Source organism: Neomonachus schauinslandi, chromosome 8, assembly GCF_002201575.2.
Source record: "Neomonachus schauinslandi chromosome 8, ASM220157v2, whole genome shotgun sequence".
NCBI classification, from domain to species: domain Eukaryota; kingdom Metazoa; phylum Chordata; class Mammalia; order Carnivora; family Phocidae; genus Neomonachus; species Neomonachus schauinslandi.
In genome coordinates this window covers 81,570,462-81,592,550 of record NC_058410.1, presented here as the reverse complement: position 1 = coordinate 81,592,550, position 22,089 = coordinate 81,570,462, and the positions used below count along the sequence as shown (strand labels likewise).

Genomic DNA, 22,089 nt, shown 5'->3' with positions numbered 1-22,089 from the left:
AGATGTCCCCAGTCATAATTTAAAGAGAATTAATCCAATGACTTCATTAGCATGTCAATCATTCTCATAAAAACTCTTTCAACTGTCTTTGTAAAGCTGGGGAAAGCTTTTCCATTCTTAGTACTCTAACCTTTATTATAGTTGGGTCATAATCAAGCCTACAAAATTATCAAGCAATTTTACTGTCTGGGAATCTAGAATGAATGCAACTATTACATAGTTGATTAAAAAAAAAATAAAGGAAAACAGATAAAAGATGTTTTCATCCCCACTCAAAGTCCTCTCCAACTAAATAAAACTACAACTCTCTCAGCTAATCCAGAGCCAGAAGCCTACAAATTCTGGCTTCCTGGCTGGTTTATTTCTCCAGGGAAAAGGTCAGTCTGTTGTTCAAAATCCAAAAAGAAAATCTGTAAATGTTTGGAGAGAAAAACTCAAGAAGGAAAAGTCAAATAAATGCATCCTCAATACCCAAAGCATATGAACAATTTCTACCACATTATTTGTTTACCTTCAAATAAGCTACAAGCCATTTCTAGTTTGCTGCCATCAGAAACAAATCAGAGAAAAAATTAGGGACTAAATTAATGATTCTAAAATGAGGGCATTATTTTCCCTAGCAGACATTTGGCAACGTTTGAAGATATTTTTAGTTGTCACAACTCAGTGGATGCCACCAACATCCAGTGGGCAGGGCCAAGGGATGCTGCTAAATATCTCCCAATACACTAAAGGGTTCCTTTCCCCCATCCCCAAAATAATTATCTGTCCCAAATATCAATAGTGCTAAGGGTAAGAAACCCTGGGCTAATCTTACCTGGACCTTTGACACTGTTACACAAGTTAATGGTGAGGTCATCTACAATCTTAGAGAGTGACTCAAAATCTGCCACATTGTATGCATGGGTATCATCAGGATCTGTAGCAATCATCTTTAATTCATCTTCATCAGCATTTTTAATACCTTGAAGGAAAAAGGACATACTCAAATTAAAAGCATTTGCATTTTCAATGTTAAAGCAGAACATATATGTGATTTTCCTCAATAATAAAAGATTATCTATAGTTACAAAATAGAAACAAAGAAAAAATAATATAAACTAAAGGCTATTCTTAATTAGCTCCTTCTAAATGCTTCTAGCACCAATTTCCCACCAAAAAGTGTCTCTTGAGTGTTTTTTCTGGAAAGTGAAATAATGGCTATCAAAAATAAACATGGTGCCGTGGAAAACCAAACAGGAATTTTCCTGAATCCTATTAATAGTACATTTGTCCTCTTGATCCATTACTTTCTTCCAAGAAGCCATGTAGTTCTGTCCCATTACGAGGGGCAAAGAAGAAAATGAGTTAACTTCTTGGCATATCATTTTGATAAATTATGTGATAGGGAAAATTGTTTGGGTTTTTTTTGTGCTTCAAAAACTATTTTTTAACTACAAAAATATCCTCAGCTTTTGTAACCCCAGGGGCACCAGTAGCCTTTTGAGTGCTTACCAATAGCAAACAGCTCCACGCCTTCATCCTTGAGTTTCTTTGAAGGTGCCTCAACATCATCTTGTGATTTCCCATCGGTGATGAGAACACCAATTTTTCGAGCTCGAGGCCTCATGCCAGCTTGGGTCCTGAAGCTCTGTTGACGAATGAAATTCAAAGCCATGCCTAGTGGGATTTTTCAAAGAGAACCAGTCACATCATTACTCAGCCACAAGTTCTGACCAAAAGCAAGAGCTAAAAGCGCACCACATCATCCTTACTCACCTGTGAGAGTATTGCCTCCTTTGTATGGTAAGTTTGCCACAGCTTGCAACAAGCTCTTCTTGTCTCTGTGAGCATTTAGCTGCCACTCTGTTCTGGGGTCCCCACTATATTGAGCAAGGGCTAAAATAACATCACTGGCATTAGCATATATAAAAGAGCATGATGAAAATGTCTGAAGGTCTTCAATATTGCCAGACCTACCAATTTGTACTCTTTTGGGACCAATCTCAAAGACTTCCACAATGCGAGAGATGAAACTTCTCACGGTTTTAAAATTTGCCCGGCCAATGCTCCATGATCCATCCACCAGCAACACAATGTCTGCTTCTGCTCTGGTGAGACACTCCATCCCTGACATGGCAATCGTGAGACAGGACAGAGTCAGGAGCAAATTTTTAGCAGGGTTACTTCCTAGCCATGCCTCTGCCATCCCTGGATGCTTGCCTAGCTGCTTCAGTTCTGTAGCTTAGCTTTGTGATTTGGAGGTCAAGATTCTGAATACATGTCCATATGGTTCGTTAAGCTAAAATAACATTCATGAGAATCACCAATCCCTCCAATGATTATTTCTATGACAAATCTTTCCTTCATCTTTGACTCTCTTTCCTGGCCACAGTTGTAGACCCTGGAGACTTAAATTAAACCATCGCTGTAAATGGGAATGGGCTCACAAACCCAAGAGCTGCAATAAAAATGAGAATGTACAGCCATCTTTCTATAAGGCATTAATAATTTTAATAAAATTTTAATGTGATCTAAAGATTAAATGCTGCAGTTTTCCATAAGATGTAATGGTCATTAGCAGACAAGTATGAAATGAACTGATAAAATGTGTGAGCTAAGAAAGGTTTTAGTGAGCTAAAAACATCTCTTCTAAAATAATTAAGTTTCTGGGTAATCATTCCACATATCATGAAGGATTAGACACATGACTCTTAAAATTAGACCTTTTTGAAATAAAGATACCTTGTTTTAAAACCTGATAGCTATTATATTACTGAGTTGGTAGCTGCTTAACTTTATCATCTACTATGTATAACAGGTAAATACAGATGGTGAAGTCTGCACATTTAAAAAAACAAGAAAGAAGGAAGACAATTTAGAAGAAGTATGCAAACAAATATACAAATTGAGAGCTGTAGAGACAACAAGCACAAACACTGATACAAAGCTAGGGTGCTTTGGAAAGAGAGAAAAATCCCAATATCCTCAGTGCACAGGCTACAAAATAAAAATATAAGTCAGTTAATATCATCATAACAGAAACAGTAGAACATTCATACAAAACAGCAGGATTTGACACTTCCATTTATTTTATCCACATCCATATTTTTTAAATGCCCTCTTTTCTGGGAGCTTACATTACCAGCTATGACTTTTCCAACTTCTTGCCATCTTAGCATCTGATCTTTATATTGTTTTAAAAAGCTCATCGAGAAAAATTAAATGATGCTCATCGCACTACAAAGGTGTCTTTCACATATAGTACACTCCATCAGGATTGAGGACTCCCAGATACTACTCCAGACACCTAAGCCTTTGCGAGCCTTCCCCTACCCTGCCCAGATCTACTCTTTTTTATCAAATGCTGGAAAATATTTGGAAGTAAATTCTATCCACTACTTCCACCTCTAAGAATGTTCAAAACTAGCCTTCATGCACTTTGAAGCTGTAATTGTGGCAGGAGCAGGAATATCTAAAGGGTTCATGTTACCGTGTTGCTTCCCAAGTCATGGTTGTCCACCTACTTATATAACCCAACTCTGCTTGCTCGGCCCAAATAAATCATTTCTGCAACTACATTAATAAAATAAAATTGCATTTCAGTCATCAAAAAGAGAGAAAATATATATTACCTACCCATTGCAAAAACTCATCTTTAAATAATACAGCACTATGCAACCATGGCAATGCTGACAAGACAGACCTTAAAAAAATATTGCCAAAGATATGCTTAGCTGGATATTTGAAGATATGTTTTTAGGCATGTAAATTACTTAAATACATTTTAGTATAAAATGTTTTAGCTGCTTTTCACTGTGTGATTAACCTAACAGTTCACACCTGAAATAGTTTCATAATATTAAGATTTCCTAGGAGAATGTAACTCAATTTCTTACCAGAAGATAAAATGGGCATTACAGTTGTGTCAGAAAGAGTTGTCATTTCTTGTCCAACAAGTGGCGAACTTTCTCCTCCATCAAACATTCCAAAAACATTTACTTTATAGGTGGTACCTGCCCTGAAATGTTAAAATATATAGTCTGTATGTATACTGGCTCAAGTGGTAGCATATTTGGCTTTATTAAAGACATTCATCTTGATTTACAAACATTCACTTAAAGCAGGTTATAACAAACTGCTTCTAAGCAATGGGCTTCAAGAAAATAATTTAAATGTTGTATCTTACAAAGTAACACAAAGTGCCTGGCACATAGTGAGCTCAGTAAATTTCATTCTCTCTAATCTGATAAAAGTAAATAGTGAGCGTTTATATAGATTTCAATATTGGTGCAGGAATGATTGAGACAAACAAACTTTCCAAAAGGCAATGCACAGTAGTCCATTCTTCCCACTGTAATGAATGTAGGGTGCTGTTCAAACTCAGACTTCCTTGTTTTCCGCTGCACAGCCTGAAGCGAGACCTTTAATCAGCCCACCCTTCCCCAATCCTGCCAGCTGCCACCAAGCACAAAGTCCTGCTTCTCTCTCCCGTGGCCCACCCTGGAAGGGGATTCATACTCAGCATCTCAGCGTGAGTCACCTGGGCCTTTCCAGAAGGCACAAGAACCCCACATTTCCACGGGCTTGGCTAAGGACAAGCTGCTTTGGGTGAAATTGTGTAATATGGACGTTAATTTTTAAAAAGCAGTATGTTATTGAACAAATGCCATTCCTGATCTCTTAACAACAAAAATCATTAAAACATTACAAAAACTTCTGCTAGCCTCTGAATCCTAACCTCAACTTCAGCAAGTCCAAGAATAAGAGAATAATTTCCGCTGATGCTGATTCTAAACCCTCCGCTAGCAAACACATAAGTGATTATCTGTGGAAGGCCTACTAATTTCCATAACTTATTCAATCTTTTAACAAAAACTGAATATAGTTCATTCTTACCTAAGTTCCTCCAGAACAACTGTATTGTCATATGGTCCAACCACTAACTCCCCCAGTCTTCTGTCATCCCCTGTGGGGTGGAATGTGACCTTATAACCCTTTACTTCCCCGGGGGCAGGCTCCCAAGTCACTCGGAAGCTCGACATGGTTGGGTCAGATGTTTTGAGGTTTCTGGGCGACTTAAATCGAGAAGCTGTAAAGATAAAAAATTTTAAAATATTATCCATAAGACTAAGCTTTGGGTTTTTTATTCCCCGCCCTGCAGTAAGAAATTGAATTAGAAATATCTAAGTGATATACATGGGAATCATCACATACATCACACTTCAAATTGTATATTTATCAAAAGGGTTAAGTCAGGCAACACAGGATATAGTAGCCAATAAAAATCCTGATAACGAAGTGCTACCAAGTGGACATATAAATAATTCTCACAACTGAGAAGATTAGAGTAGCATTCGAACATTAATATATAGAATCATTTTACCAGGAACTAGAGTGGTAAAAATAGAATGCTAATTAGGCATCCTATCTAATTATTATAATTTAATTTATTACAGAATTAATTTTAGATATTTACAAATAGATGTATGAAAGCCTTCCTTTAAAATATCATACTCTTCCCCCCCCCCAAAAAATTATTATTTTATACCTGTTGTTCCTGATCCTTGCCTAAGCTTTCCTTCTCCTGTCTTATACATTGGGAGAACTGTGATGTCATATGTAGTCTGGGGTTGAAGTCGTTTTAACACTGTTGAGGTGACTGTGGGTGGCACTTTGGCAACCATTTGTCTCCCACCCCCACGGGGGCGATACACAACCCGGTAGTTGATGACTTTCCCAGGTGCTGGTTTCCAGGTAGCTCTCATTGTGTTTTCTGTTTCTTCATCCACTTTCAAGGTTTTTGAATCTTGGGATACTGTGAGATAAAAGGAAGATTACATGTATACTCTGAAAGAAAATACACACGTCTACTTTCCCATTTATGTGAAAAGAAACTGTGGTTTCTTAAATATGTACGCTGTGCTCTTGCTTAGCATTATGATCTCTCATAAATTCATGATGGCGTGTGAGCCTAATCTCGGTGAGATCATGGTAAGATGTTTCCTCTTTATCTAGCTAATAACTAAAAAATGGAAGTTCTTATTGCACGGATTTCCTTTTGCATTCTAGGGACTTTAGTAAAGAAAACATCCATTTCCGGAGATGAGCTTTTAGAATTTTTATTATATTTCCAGCTGTAAATAATTCTTGTGGCAATGATGCTGTGGGGAATACTAAAAATCATGAATTTAGGGTCAGAAATATTATTTGAGTCTTTTCAGAAAAGGGTACAGTCTATAAATGACTAACTAGAGTTCTCTATTATTGTTAACACTATTCTTTCTGACTGCCGTGGACATGTAAAACTTTGAATACAAAAGAATAGGAAACTCTAACACGTAAAAATATCTCAAGGGCTCTAAAGATAAATCGGCATACACTGAGTGTTTTAGGAAACGTTATATGTAAAAAGTGTTTCATAAATATATAATCAATATTATTTATTAAATAATTTTTACTAATATCTCACAATTATCAATAACTGTATCAGAAACAGATCATCCCACATCCACAAATAGCCAACACACATCTCTTTTCTTTTACATAGTTAGAGTTTATAAGCAAGATCATTTCACTCAATTCAATAATCTTAATATTGAAAGGTCATAAGCATTTTCTAAACGAAGACACTAAACTGAAGGAAACATTGCAAAGAATCTTCCTTAATCCTATGAGAAATTTTCATGTTCAAATAGGCAAGGACTACATGAAACATCTAAAAAATCTGAATAAACTAAATATATACATTGAACAACATTTTTCAAACATTGGACATCAGGCAATGTAGGAGAATGATCCCTGAGAGAGAGAAAGAAATAAGAGTGAGATTTATAGTTGTCCTGGCTTATTGCTTAGAGAGAATTTCCAGCCTTAGTTCAGGAAGAGAGAAACCAGATGGAGCCTGGTGATCTCGCTTAATTGAGGAGATAGTTCTGTGATGCCCAAGGCATCTAGAATTGTAGACCAGAGTATTGAAGAGGAGATGGTGTAACAGAGGGAAAAGCTCCAAAAATCTGCAAGAGGTCCTCCTGGAGTCTTCAGCCCAGTACTAATCAGTGCATATGCGTGAGGAAACTACCCAAAACTAGGGAAAGAGCCACCCAAAAGGAGCAGAAGGAACAATTAATTCCTAGAGTTCATGCAGGTCTCCAGTAATGCCCCACTAATGGGACAAAGTTATCCCTAAACTAAAGGATCCTCTGGTCTAGTTCTAACACAACTTAAATGAAAGCTTGAGAAAAATTAAACTACATCCAAGTAACTTGACTGAATCCCAGAGAAAAAAATAAGGATATTTATAAAAATGTAAAAATATCTGGCACCCAGCAAAGTAAAATTCGCAAAGTCTGGCATCTAATAAAAATTGCCAGGCATGCAAAGAAGGAAAAAAATATGATTTATATGTTATAGGCTGAATGGTTGTGTCTCCTCAAAATTCACTTGTTAAAGCCTTAACCTCTAATGTGATAGTATTTGGCAATGGGACCTTAGGGAGGTAATCAGGATTACATAAGGTCATAAGAGTACAGTACTAATCTGATGGGATTGAAATCCTTATAAAATGAAGAGAAGACATCAGAGCATACTCTCGTGACCCCCCCCCACCCCGCCCACATGCAGAGAGGAGGAAAGGCCATGTGAGGACATAGCAAGAAGATGGCCATCTGCAAGTCAAGAGCAGAGTTCTCACCAGAAATCAAATTATGCCAGAACTTTGATCTTGGACGTCCAGCCTCCAGAAATGTGGGAAAATAAATTTCTGTTGCTTAAGCCATCAGTTCATGATATTTTGTTATGGCAGTTGGAACTAAGACACCCCATAAGAAGAAGAAAAATCAAACAGAACCAGAAATGACACATAGAACATAATTATTCAAAAGGGACAGTAAAACAGCTATGACAACTGTATTCCAGACATTGATAATGGTAGAAGAAATAGTAGGCATGTTAAGTAAAGACATAGAACATATAAAAGAGACTCAAACCGAACTTCTAGAGATGGAAAATACAATGTCTGAGATGAAAGATACATAGGATGGTATTGACAGCTTATTCGAAATTGCAGAAAGAAACATTAGTGAACCTGTTAACAGGATAATGGAAACTATCTGAAATGAAACACAAGAAAAAAAGATTGAAAAACTGAACAGCACTACAGTAAGTTGTGTGATAACTTCAAACAGACTAATACAGGTATAATTGGAGTACCTAAAGAGAGTGGGGGTTTATAAATAAAGTATTTGGAAAAAATAATGGTCTAAATATTTTCTAATTTTACAAAACTATAAACTCACAGATCCAAGAAGAACAAGAAGCATAAAAAAAAAATGAAGCACATCAGAAGCAAATTGCTTCAAATCAGTGATAAAAAGAAAATCTTAAAAGCAGCTATGTGAGCATAAGGTACAACATATCTTACCCTGGCTTTAATGGAAAACTTTGGATATTAGGGAGAAGAAAAAAGCCCCTTTGGCATCCCATGAGTAAAAAGCAAGATTTTTCACTTCACTGACAGGTACGCCACACGCTATAAAATGCTGCAACATTCACATTGTAAGTTCTTTTCACGTTTTAGAAACTCTCACGAGATGCTTTCCAACATCCACTGCACCTCTGCTAAACCAGCTGCCATGGACTGGAGAGCCAATAGAAAGGTTCGCATCTGCTAGCTTTCTAGCCACAATGCATGGTTTCATTGTATCAACAGTCTGCATACCATATTGCTGAGTTTTAGGTAAAAGCAATCCTGAAAATATTTCCAAAATGTCCTCTTGGAAGTCTATAAGAAACTCTAAGAGAATGACCTAGTGACTGCCCAGTTATCCATACTTCAGGATTCTTCCACCACCAAAATAGCACATCTGACTCAGATTTCTCAAGCACTTTCTAAATTGCTTTACTTCCCACAAAGAGAGCAAAATAAAATATAACAAAATGGTAGTAGCACAAAGAAAGTTTCCTGCCTTCTTTCTTACCTGCTTAGATGTTTGAGCAGTTTGCACAGAAATAAAACTCAAAAAAACAAAAAAACAACAAAAAAAAAAACACGTTTCATTCCTCCCTAGTCTGCTCCTAGTTCAAAAGAGACCTTTCTGTTCACTTACCTTTAAATCAATCAATTAGCCAAGAAATACTGACAATTTCTTAGAGGCTCAGCTTCTTGGAGAAGAAAGTTTATTTAGGATTTCTGCTAACATATTTGCATTTAGCTAAAACATATCCCTTGTGGAAATTTTCAATCCCAAATAAATATCTGAAGACTCAGTCTTTTTGGAAGAAGACACAATGGAGGATAATTTTTGGAAAAGCTTCCCTCTAAATACATATACTTTCGTAATTGCTCAACCACGTGAATTGTATCTTTACTCCTACAGATAAATTTAGCTGTATTTGTCATATCTGACCTAGTTTATATCATGATTTCTCTTTACAACAAATAAATTTCTGCCAGAAATAGGAATGAATTTCTGCCAGATTCTTGAACTACATGAGCCAATATATTCAGACACAACATTTCATTTACTACCATGGAAACCAATCATGTGAATATCTGAGAAGTAAGCCTTTTCACATATTTAAATTTCCAATAAGGAGTCTGATTTTTTTTAATCTGGTTAATTTTGACACAAATTTAAATTTAGACACATCCTACTGAATTTGCCAGTGATTAAAAAAGAGAGATGAGTTCTTCAGACAACTCAGACCAAAAGACTTTAACTCAAGGACAACTTAAAATCAGGATATGGGGCTTATCTGAAATTGCTCATGACACCCCCCCTCCCCTCCTTTACCAGAAAAATCCCTCAATCCCTCCATTTCTTTCTAATAAAAGGAAATGCAAGAATGTGCCATTCTTTCCCCTTTTCCTAAAACCTTCCCAGAACAAAATGAATAAAATTTTCTCCTATAAATTCTTAGAAATGCCTATGCTTAACAAACGGCTTCTGGGCGCCTGGGTGGCTCAGTTGGTTAAGCGACTGCCTTCGGCTCAGGTCATGATCCTGGAGTCCCGGGATCGAGTCCCACATCGGGCTCCCTGCTCAGCAGGGGTCTGCTTCTCCCTCTGCCCTCTTCCCTCTCGTGCTCTCTGTCTCTCATTCTCTCTCTCAAATAAATAAATAAAATCTAAAAAAAAAAAAAACGGCTTCTTAGGGAAGAGAATTAAGGAAGGTTGGCACATCTCTCACCAACCAGCTGATACTAAATGATGATAAGTCAGTCAAAATCATTCGCCAGAAAGAATATTAATGATATTAAGGTACATCTGAGCCACCAGAAAACTGAGTGGACTTTTGATTTAACCTTACCAAATACAAGAGGGATAAAGTCAAGTCTCTAGGATTGGTCTTGGGCATATAATAATCATAGTCTCCATAGCCACTCTCAATCAACTCTAAGTGGCTAGGCACTATGCTTGGTGCTTTGCACATCGTTATTTCATTTAATCAAGACAACTCTTGAGACTGCAACCTACAGATAAGGAAACAGAGACTCAAAGAAGGTTAAGTAATTTGCCCAAGGTCATACAGCTATAAATGGGCCTGCATTCTGTCTCCAAGGCTCCTGATCTTTTCACTAGTTGACTTTCTTATCTAGTTGACCATCCTATCAGGAAAAAAAGACAGAGACAAATATAGGTAGTTGGATGGTATTCAATATTTCAAAATATAATTTTTATGCTAAGTGAACTAAACCAACCTGAATTTAAACCAGTCTTTAAAGATCCTAATTTTTCATCCCCATTTATCATATAACGAAAAATAAAGGCAAGTGATTAAACTGTCACTTGAGCTGATAGCTATTAATTAGCACCAACACACACCCAACACACTCATGATGTTACCTACATTCAGTCATGACTTCTCCATTTAAAGGTTCTCCTTCTCCACTGCTGTAAACTGCAAAGACTGAAACCTTGTATTTGGTCTCTGGCTGCAGATTTTCTATCACAGTATGAATTGCATCTCCGGGAAGACTTTTCTCTCCAGTCTCAATATCATCATAAAGCGATTTCCATGAGACCCTGTAACCTCGAACCATTCCTGGAGCAGATGTCCAATACGCCCCAATTGATGTGTCGGTGATATCTTTAGTAACAAAATCCGTAGGTGAACCACGTTCTAGAATAGAAATTAAAGGGGAATCATTTTTCAATGTCTACTAGATATGTAAATAGTCCTTCATCCTGGTGGACATCCTAACTTGCTGGACTCAAACTCAGTTTGTCTAAAGTTGACCATTTCTTCTTTCTGAGCTGTCTGTCCTGTCCCATTAGTGGAGCAGATTGATGGAATAAAACTCTAGGTTCCTTTCTGATTCCTACCTATCACCCTGCTCCCCTCATGCTCAGTAAGATTGGAAGGCCCTTCAGGACAAGGACGCCATCCAAACATGAAGGAGTACATGCCTAAAAAAATTGTTCTCCAGGGGCGCCTGGGTGGCTCAGTCGTTAAGTGTCTGCCTTCGGCTCAGGTCATGATCCCAGGGTCCTGGGATCTAACCCCGCATTAGGTTCCCTGCTCAGCGGGAAGCCTACTTCTCCCTCTCCCACTCCCCCATTCTTGTGTTCCTGCTCTCGCTATCTCTCTCTCTGTCAAATAAATAAATAAAATCTTTAAAAAAAAATTGTTCTCCAAGGGAAAAAAAAGTCATCTAAATCCCAAAATTTTACCCTATGTCAGTCTACTTTATGACATAGCCATTGTTCACAAAGATCTTTATTTCTTTACCATCATCTTTTTCTCTCTGATGTAATTTAAATAAGTTCAGTTTCAATGTATGACCTATAATAACTTCAACAATTGCATATCACTTGCAAAAATTAATTCCAGCATCATTTTTTGGTGAAAACTCTATTTGCTCATGCAATTTAAAAGGAGAAGTGCAAACTTGCAATATAGCTTAACTCTAACGAAACTAAAAACCATCATTCTTCTGGAAGACTTCAAAGCGATTAGTCATCAAAATAAAACACACCACTTGTTCTAGCTGATCAAAAATGTCTGCTACTAAATTTTGGCTCTTTCAATTAAAAAAAAAAAATACAACCCAAATGGAAAAATATGGAAACCAAAACTTAATAGGAGGCACAGATGTCTTCCAATAAAACCCTCACTTTCCATAATTTAAATGTAAGATAAATATACAGGTCACTTTATATTGGCTACCTTTACTAGGGTTTATGCCACAGCATGACATAAACATAAAACTATCTGCCTCTACAGCATACATTTCACCAGTAATTGTTGTAAATTCAAGCAAATGATATATAATGCTGTTACAAGATTTTTGAACCATTACTTTACTTGAATCAAAGAGTAAAAATGAATACCTTAAAAATACTCCTAATTAAACAACTAAATTTCAACACAAAGAATAAAGATAACACTAAGTAAAACAAAAAAAAAAAAGAAATCTGGGTAGACAGAAACCTATCATATTGTAGAGTTTAGAGGGGAAAAATAAATAAAACAGGAGCTGGGCATCCTACCAGACCCCAAGCACAAATGGAAAATTCTAACTCCATTATAAATAACTGTAACTGCTGACAGGACATCTCATCTCTGGAGGGAAATTAGTTACATATTTCACTGAAACCAAGAATACTTATTTTCAAGAATGTACTGACTTTGCTCCCTCAGTACTTGAGGCTAATTGTCACTTGAAGGCCTTCTTTCACTGTGTGGGCTACTGAAATGGCCACATATCTTTATATTTTCTCTACTTACGGGAATATAAACAAACTGTTCCTTTGATCTAGTTTGGTTGTTGTTTTTTATGTCTTATTTTGTTTTGATCATTGATATCCCAGCAACTGGTCTCTAAGTTTTAAAGGTAGAGCACATGTTTCCTTTGCTTGATGTACACCTTTTTTTTCACATGTGCCCCTTCTAAATTGCCTAAATTGCAGTTAGGTATTGCAGCCATTGTAAAATTGTTGTACTTGAAAGTGACTGAACTTAAATGAGCTAAAAACGGCACTGATGACATTCATAAGATGAATAAGTTGGCTAGACTGTGGGAATTATCCTCCAAATTAACACTGGAGTAGTTTACAATCATTTCAGCTTCTCGTCTGCTCCAGGGTTGTGTTTCTCAGCGCATTCTCCTCCCTACTTTGTATAGCACTGAATTTGTGACATTATTTATTTCCATGACAACAGACATCAATCTCACAAACACAGGCTAATGATTCCACTGTGAGAAAACAATAGGAAAAGAATTGTGGTTGAAGCAAAAATACATTCACAGAGATATTTCTGGGCTACAAACAAAAGGAGCCTACTTCGCTAGACATGCATTCCCATGGATTTTAATCAACTGTTTTAACACTCTCAGAACCTGTAAACCTGGAACAAAATACTAGTGAAATTGCAATAAAGACCTTTGCAAGGTTTATCAGTGACCCAAAAAAGAGTCTGTAAAAGCACTTTTTAAAAAATACAAATGAAATACTAACTAAAAAACATTCTTAAGTTCTAATTAATGGCATGACAATGCTAATTCCAATGAGCACTGAGTAAATTCTCAATAACAGAAAACAATCCTCAAAAAATTATAGAATCTGCCTCTGACACCCAAAGGTGTCATTGCAACATTCCATGTTAGTAACAAAGAAATATGGAATCAAAAGAAAGAAGAAAGGCACCTCCATCCAGAAGCTAGGATTGAAAAGATAAACTGCTTCAATAAGCTTCTTATATGTCAGTCAGTCAGTTTGATAAGAATATTCCTAAATATTAAGTTTATACCATTGTCAAGCACATTGATAAGTTTTTTTTTTTCAAAAAAGCTAGAGGGTTGGGTATCCTAGCTGCTGCATTACACCCAAGAATTTTGAAGAATATTATGTATTCATGACAAGCAAATTTTATCAGACCTATAACCCTTTAAAAAATATTTTTTTAATGGAATCTTGGCTTGGATAAATATTGGATTACAAAAAAATGAAGCAATTGAATTGTACCCTGTGATACAATTGGCAGGCTGTGAAGAAGCCAAGCTTGGCCTTAAGACCCGGTGTGTAACCAGCTGAGCAGGCTACCAGCAGGCTATGTCACCTCCTGGGGCCCTGGGGCAAAAGAATTGGACCAGATTGGATAGGATACGCAGAATCACCTGGGGTGTCAAAGAGTGGGCCTTGCCCAAATCAATTAAATTGGAATATCTGGAGATATGCCTAAGCACTGAAAAATCTTTTAAATCTCTATTATTCTTGGACGCCTGGGTGGCTCAGTCTGTTAAACGTCTGCCATCAGCTCAGGTCATGATCCCAGGGTCCTGGGATGGAGCCCCACATCGGGCTCTCTGCTCAGCAGGGAGCCTGCTTCTCCCTCTGCCTGCCACTGTCCCTGCTTGTGTTCCCTCCGACAAATAAATAAATAAAATCTTTTTAAAAAATAAACAAAATAGGGGTGCCTGGGTGGCTCAGTCGTTAAGCGTCTGCCTTCGGCTCAGGTCATGATCCCAGGGTCCTGGGATCGAGCCCTGCATCAGGCTCCCTGCTCCGCAGGAAGCCTGCTTCTCCCTCTCCCACTCCCCCTGCTTGTGTTCCCTCTCTGGCTGTCTTTCTCTCTGTCAAATAAATAAAACCTTTAAAAAAATAAAATTAAATAAATAAATAAATAAATAAAATACTGAACTGTAGGTTTTGTCCTCAACATAAGGAACTTGGACATCCATAACACAGAAGAGATTATTTGGTTTGGTTTGGTTAGATTGGATTTGGGAGTCTCTTTTTAGAGAACCTGGGAAGAGAAAGGAAAGAGAGAGGAATAAGAAAGGAAAGATGTCAGAAGACAAGCCTATAGCCTTTCTGCAGGAGGCATTACTGTATCTCAACAGGGGAAGCCATAGACAGGTCCAGTGAATAGGAACCAAATCCAGTAGTCTTTTTGCCCCTTTGTCACTATGCTTCCCAGAACCTGAATCCACTTCTGCTCTAGCAAAGGTTCCCAACTTGCTCAAGTTCCTCTTTTTGCTCTGCCCCCAAGACTTATAAATGTTTGTTTTATGATGTTTCAGTTTGTTTAGGACTTCACATAAGTGGCATTGTTTTCAATAATATTTAATCTCACAGTACCTGTTTTCTGCTGTTCTGGGGTATATGCCTATGCTTTGTATATTACTTTTATTTCTGGTAATAGAATTTCTGGCAGTCGTTTCAAATAAGTCCTCTTCTATAATGATGGTATGCCTTCAACTTTATCCTTCTCAATAGTATTCCCAGCTATCCTAGTCTCCCCAGTATAGTACCAGTATAGTTATAAGGAATAACATTCTTTTCTGTCATACGTTTAAACACACAAAATTTATCAGTTTTTTGAAATTTTGATACTCAGCATTTCTGCTCTGTTTAAACCATATTTAGATATATTCAAAAGGCATTTTTCTCATGCCTGCTCACATGCGTCTCTGAGCTACTACTGTGGGAAGTAATTTAGACAGGTGTATTTCTCATGATCTGAACATCCACAAGGGGTTGATTTCTACTTTTTTCCACATACAAGGCCAAAGAACTAATGCCTCATTTATGTAACTTTCCTACGTTTCCTTAGCCCTTTTCCATTTGCTTTCTGAAAAGCAAATCATCATCCAATTCAAATATAATTATTATAACACAAATTAGCCAATGATGATAACTGAAAAATTAATCATAATGAAATGAAACTGTATAAATTGTTCCAGTCGGCTTTTATTGAGTTTCACATATCACTTTCAAAAATAGAAGTTAAATTGAAAATGTAATGTAAATCCTCTTCTAAATCAATTTGTCTTTTCCGTTAGAGCTCAGCTCAAAAGTCATCCAACTTTCCACAGCAGAATACAGAAAACCTGCTTCCACGTTTATGTGGAAACACACTTGATTTACAACCCCAGTGAATTAGAACCACTATCCCAAAGTACAAAGTTCCCTATTGATAAGCTAACAACTACATTAAGCAATACATAGTTCTTGAAAACCTCTTAACAATTAAATCACCCTTCAACCGCAAAGCCTATGTGAGATTTCTTCCATAATTGTTATGTCTCCGATGTGATCTAGATATTTCTCTGATGAGCCATTAATGCGCAGGAAATGAAATACAAATTGTTCTTTGGGAATTGTGCTAAAGTTCCCTGGAAACCTCAGCGTTGCTATACCCAGAATGTATGATTTTTCAAATTATGAGATAGCAGTAAATCTAGGGAAACAGAGACCTTATTTAGTCCGTCTTGGAGAGGCCCCATGTTACTCAACATCATGCAGAGGAATTCCTATGATGTGCTAAAAACCTCATTGTAACAAAATGTCAGCTGAGTGAGCTTGGTTTGATGTACAGGAAGCTGTCTGTGTCTAGGACATTGGCAGGTTGCTATAGCAACTGAAACAAAGGAAATTTTGAAAAGTCATCTTTTCCATAGCCAAAAACCAACAGTCAAAAACAAAAAGAACCGTATTATTCCCAAACTGAAGTTTTCATTCATTTGTGGTAAATCTCGGAATTAAAATGGACATTATTCATTTCAAGGTTTGTAAGAGCAGGTTTTCCTCTCTCTACACACTAACGGTGACAACTAAAAGTTCTACCATGACCTGAAGGACACTTACATGTACAACAGTCTTTTTAGTAATTACGTTAAATCTATTTTAACAACAACAACCGGGGGGGGGGGGGACAACATAAATCAAACCTAATAGTTTGTGCTCAGATTCCTCTAAAGTTTGGATCTGAAATAGTAATAAACACTGCCTGTGTAATTCTATTTCATACAGTACTAGAGCAAACCATGAACTTCCCTGATGCCAATGCTATAAATGTCTCTTCCAGGGACAGGGGCATTTTCTGATCATTGGCTACATTTCAACAAACTAGGAAACAGATTCAAGTTAGGGACGGTTGTAGATCACACTAAATATTTTTTTTTACATTTTTTGATTTGAATAGAATGCACTTGAGGCGATCTATAAAATTTTCAACCTACAGAAGGCTCCTGCCGGCTGAGCCATGCCTCTGGATGGAAGAAACATTCCTTCAAGGTCTGCTCTTACCACCTTCTCTCCCAAGAGAAAAACAGATTAGAAAAACAGCGGCCCTCAAAAGCAGTTGCCTGGCTCTGTTTCAGGCTTTCCATTCCCTGCATTTACCATCATATCCTATTCTTGTATATGGTATGTGGATTTGGCTGAGTTAATACAATAAAATGAAATGGAATAACCAGGGGCAAAAATCTTCTACTATTTTAATTTAGTCACAACTATGCTTTCACATATTTGTCAAGTTTACCACACATAATGCAATGGGATAAATATGTTCATAAAATCAGGCTGTCAGCATTTTATGTAATCCTTCACTGTAGTAAAGAGCTTTGGTGTAAATAGAAAAAAATGTATTATTACAACTTAGTTATCAATTAACTATAGTCAATCATCTTGCTTCCCTCCTTCTCAGGAAATGGAAAACAGTAATTTTTAAGATTTATTTTACTACACATGTATTTCCCTTAGACGTAATTTCTGATCAAATACGTGTGTGTGTGTGTGTGTGCACGCGCGCGCACGCATGGGCACATACTCACACATGCATACAACTTGGTAGATTTTCTATACTACTTGTACAAAGCTATAAAATTATAAACAGTTCAGCTGTTCACCTGGCCCAGAAAAATCAAAGCCTGATAGAATGTGTTTGCTGTTAAATTAAAATGTGTATTTTGTTTTCTAAAGATTAATATATCATTCTCAGTAAAAATGCCTAATTTTTAACCCCAAGAAAATTCTAAGTATGAATATATTTTTTTAAGGTAAGAAAATGCAGAAGACTACCAGAAGGTTAAAAGGTACAAGAAGAAGGAAAACTATTAAAGTATTTCCAAGATATTCCCTATAAGGGAGAAATTCTCACAAACATGAATAATCTACAACTATTCTGGAAAAAACAAAAGCTCAAAAGTTTATCCTTAAAAAACATCCTATAAACAATCTATGTTGAAAGCCTTTGGGAAGCACAAGAAAAGGAGAACCTCAAAAGGTCAAAACAGAAGAACAAACTTGTCAGAAATTCTGGATGTTGCTCCAGATACAAGGATCACATGTTTTATTGTTCGGATTAGGTGTCTGTAATTAAGGCAATTTCTATTTCTACCTCTTCTTACTTTCAAAACTTTAGTGCAGCTAATCAATATCTCTGAAATACTTACAAAAGCCATATTTTTAGATACCAATTCTAAAGTGAATGTCATTTCCTCCTGATGAATTTTATATACATATAGTATTTTACAGTTCCCAAAAAGTTTCACGTACAGTTTCCCCATTTGATCTCCACAGTAAATCTGTGATGCAGGGGAAGCAGTGATCATCCCCTCTTTATAGATGGGTATACTGAGGCTCAGAGGGGTTAAGGAACCATTTCAAGGTCGCATGGCTAAGTAGTCAAACCAGGACTCTTGTAGTAATCAGTATTTTACATGCTGGTATTTAATCTTTCATTTAAATCCTCTTTTAAAAATAAATTTCATGGACTATTAGAATTAAACTCTTGATTAATATTAGAGATAGAATTGATTAGAATATTTTTTGTCTATTTGTGGGTTTTTTTAAAAGATTTTATTTATTTATTTGTCAGAGAGAGAGTGTGCAAGCAGGGGAATGGCAGAGGGAGAAGCAGGCTCCCTGCTGAGCAAGGTGCCCGATGTGGGACTCAATCCCAGGACCCTGGGATCATGACCTGAGCTGAAGGCAGATGTTTAACTGACTGAGCCACCCAGGCGTCCCGGCTGTTTGTTTTTAATTCTTGACTAAATCTTGTAGTTTTAATGAAAACTGCCTACTGTGGGCCTTGTCCCTGTTAACTACAACATCTACAAACCTCCAAACTCCTGGATCCTCCAAATTTGACAGATATTTTACCTAAAGTCACTGTGATTTCGCATCACAAAAGATACTTCAGATTCATTTTCTTCCTATACTTACATTAAATAGGTCATATAAAAGATGATGATAACAAGAAGAAATCAATGCCTGATTTCTCATTTAGGCCCCAGACTATGGTACTGACTCATTATCATAACCACCCACTGATACTTCTTTTTAACATCACAACGTTCTTACTGTGGCTAGGCTAAATTTGTATTTTCTCTCTCTTACACAACTTACTTTGTAGTTGCGATGAGTTAAATGGAAGCTGCCATTATATTTCAAAAGATTCAAAGAAATATGAAGCCCTCTGACAATTAAGTCTGGAGAACCAAGCACACAGCTCCAGTCTTGTTGGTGGTTCTTGCTAAATACTGCATTAACTTCAACCTTCTAACACAGAACTGAACTTTAGAGGTCATTTAGAAAACAAACAAAGCAGAAACCTGGATCCTCATATTTCTCAAGCTAAATGCTTTTATGCATGGTGAATGAGAAGAGACTCGGAGTCAGAAAGGGTTCCTGTCTGCTCCTAGTGATGGAAGCAGCTTTGTTACTGTGGGCAACCCAAATCCTTTTCATCCACAGATATTTCCCAAGGTCGCTTCTCACTATGAAATGTCACACACTTACCTATTCTCCACTTACCCAGCCCATGGCTTTAAGAACATATTTCTATGGCCTTCTTATGCACTCAGCTCCCCAGTACGCCTTTTCCTGATTAAATTTAATTTTTTACAGTTGCTTACATTCTACATCTCTGAATAAGAGGCAGTTTTGTAGTTACTTACTTTTCAATACAAATTCCTTTTAAGAGAAAGGAAAGCACATTTCTAGACTTGATTCTCTGCAAACAATTGCAACTTCCTAAATGCAATCCCAAATAAACTCAGGGATTTCTATAAAACATGACAGTGATTACCTTCCAGTGTCGTTCCTTCACCATGAAGGGCATCTCCAGCCCCAGATGCATACAAAGCCGTCACAGACAAGGAGTATTGTGTCCCTTCGTTTAATCCTCTCAGCACAGTACTGGTCGTATGTCCTCTCACAGTGACCTCTTGAGTTTCACCCCCTGCCGCTGGGACGTATGTGATGAGATACTGTTTCACTTTCCCTGGTGCCCCAGTCCAAGATAATTTCATAGTTGATGTTGTAGGGTCAGAAACTCTTAAGTCTCTTGGGTTCCCTCTAACTTCATTAAAAACAACAACAACATTGAAATTCATTATTTAATAAAATGACTTGAAAAACATTTTGTTGCTTTAAGTGTGTGTGTGTGTGTGTGTGTGTGTGTGTGTGTGTGTGCGCGCGCGCGCGCGTACACGCTGCATCAAATTTATATCCTGTGAGCTATCACAGCAATTGTTAACTGTTGACAAGCAAACAGAGCTTCAGCACTTCTAAACTGGGCCTTATGTGTTAGTAGCAACAAAGCAAAAGGCATCCAATTCCTCTTCTGTGTTTACACAGGTTAGAATCTTTGACATTAAAAACTACAGTCTTTTCTCTGAAAGTGGAACAAAGCATTACAAATTGTAAATACATTGATTAGTATCACAATGTAGGTATCAATGCCCCCAAGAAAGCCTCAAAAAAAGGATTTATTGGCTATGAACTTCTAAATGTAATGGCCAGAAAATACACTGATGTGATAAAAATGATAAATGATCAAAGGCTATCCCCAGAAAAAAACTTAAGAGAGGAAACAGCCCAAGTGAGACCTTGCCTTAGGTAAAACTCAAAGGCTGCCTATCCCTTTACAACTATGATGTTTGGCATTTCATGACTTTTCTGGTAGAGTGGTCATGTCATCCCCAAAGGGTCCTAAGTCACCCAACCCTGTGACACTCTCCACCAGGTACACAACAGCTAGCCACTTTTACTCTAGAAAACAGAAAGATGAAGAGTCAGGGTCTTTTTTATGGTCCCCAGCACAAAGGGCCCTAGATCCCCAACTAGAAAGAGAAAAAGGAAGGTAATGATTTCCCAAAGGGCAGAGAGGAGGAAGAAAGCAGATGGAAAGAGAAAGGGTCTCGGCAGAAAAGGCTATTTAGCTAGGTTCCCCAGGGAGGGAAGTAGGGATGCAGACTGAGCTGAGAATGGATATTCCTTATGAGTGTCTGCCTCAGATTCACTGCTTATCAGCAGCATGACTCAATTACTATTTAGTATCTTTAGCCTTGATTTCCTTATAAAAAGGGATAATAATATTAACAATTCCATTGACTCTGTGCATGGATCAAATGAGATAATATATGAAAAGCTCTTTGCACAGAACCTGATACAAATAAGTCCTTAATAACTGTTCATTATTGCTAATATGTTGTTGTTGTTGTTGTTGTTATTTTTAACTTTAAAGATAGGGAATAAAATGAAAATTAGAAATGCCTTAATTTTTCTCAATGAAATAAATATTAAACATTAATAATTTGCAACAAATATCAGAATCTATCCTGGGAGTCTAACCATCCCATTTAAATAAAAACAGGTTAATATTTTAAAATCTTCCTGAAGAAGTAATAGCTAATTTGTTTCAATGGTGCATAGCAGTTTGATTTTTAATCCCTAGTCATCCTTCAATTTATATTAGAATATTTAATAATATTATTTTTAAAAGAATATTTAGGCCATATGATAGCATCTGAGTTCTATTGACACAAAAAATCGCTGTCACAAGTAAGTGAAAAATTTGAGTAACCCAAGTCTGAAAGGACTACAGTCTAAGATACTCAGATAATTGAGATAATGTCTCATGTGCTGTAGTGTCTGGATAGCTGCCTACAGGATCCCTTGAGGTCTAAGATTTGGGTTGTTACCATAAAGTCAGCATATTTCCTCTACCTTCTTCAGTGGCTGCATTTCCAGCCAACAGAGAGCCAGGTCCTGAGAAATATTCAGGAATTACAGATACTTCATATTTTGTGTCTGGAGTCAGGTTCTCGAGTGTTATCCTCCTCTGATGGGCAGGGGTCGTAACTTCCTTGCTTTCTCCACCAGCAACTGGTTTATATATAATTCGGTACCTTAAAACTCTCCCTGGAGCTTGAGTCCAGGTGATTTTAAAGCTGTCTGTAGTTTCATCTGTCACCTTTAGGTTTCGAGGTGCTCCTTTTACTGAAATTGGTTTAAAAAAAAAAGTTTATTTTACATAAAAAATGCAAACTAAGCTTTTGATCACCAAATTATAGCATTTTTCTAAACAAATCCAA

The 22,089-nt window shown here is 37.0% G+C and overlaps 1 protein-coding gene across 2 annotated transcripts in view; it reads right to left on the bottom strand.

Annotated features, from left to right (window-relative positions):
- Positions 1-22,089, bottom strand: part of COL12A1 (collagen type XII alpha 1 chain) — a 117,159-nt gene that overhangs the window by 69,806 nt on the left and 25,264 nt on the right. For both annotated transcript variants that reach the window (XM_021693681.1, XM_021693680.1), the window contains 10 exons: positions 21,722-21,994; positions 19,800-20,072; positions 10,830-11,102; positions 5,531-5,797; positions 4,879-5,071; positions 3,879-4,000; positions 1,960-2,109; positions 1,759-1,878; positions 1,495-1,659; positions 818-964 (listed from right to left, as the gene is read on the bottom strand). In XM_021693681.1, the coding sequence (XP_021549356.1) occupies positions 818-964; positions 1,495-1,659; positions 1,759-1,878; positions 1,960-2,109; positions 3,879-4,000; positions 4,879-5,071; positions 5,531-5,797; positions 10,830-11,102; positions 19,800-20,072; positions 21,722-21,994 (1,983 nt within the window). The remainder of the gene's footprint in view (positions 1-817; positions 965-1,494; positions 1,660-1,758; positions 1,879-1,959; positions 2,110-3,878; positions 4,001-4,878; positions 5,072-5,530; positions 5,798-10,829; positions 11,103-19,799; positions 20,073-21,721; positions 21,995-22,089) is intronic.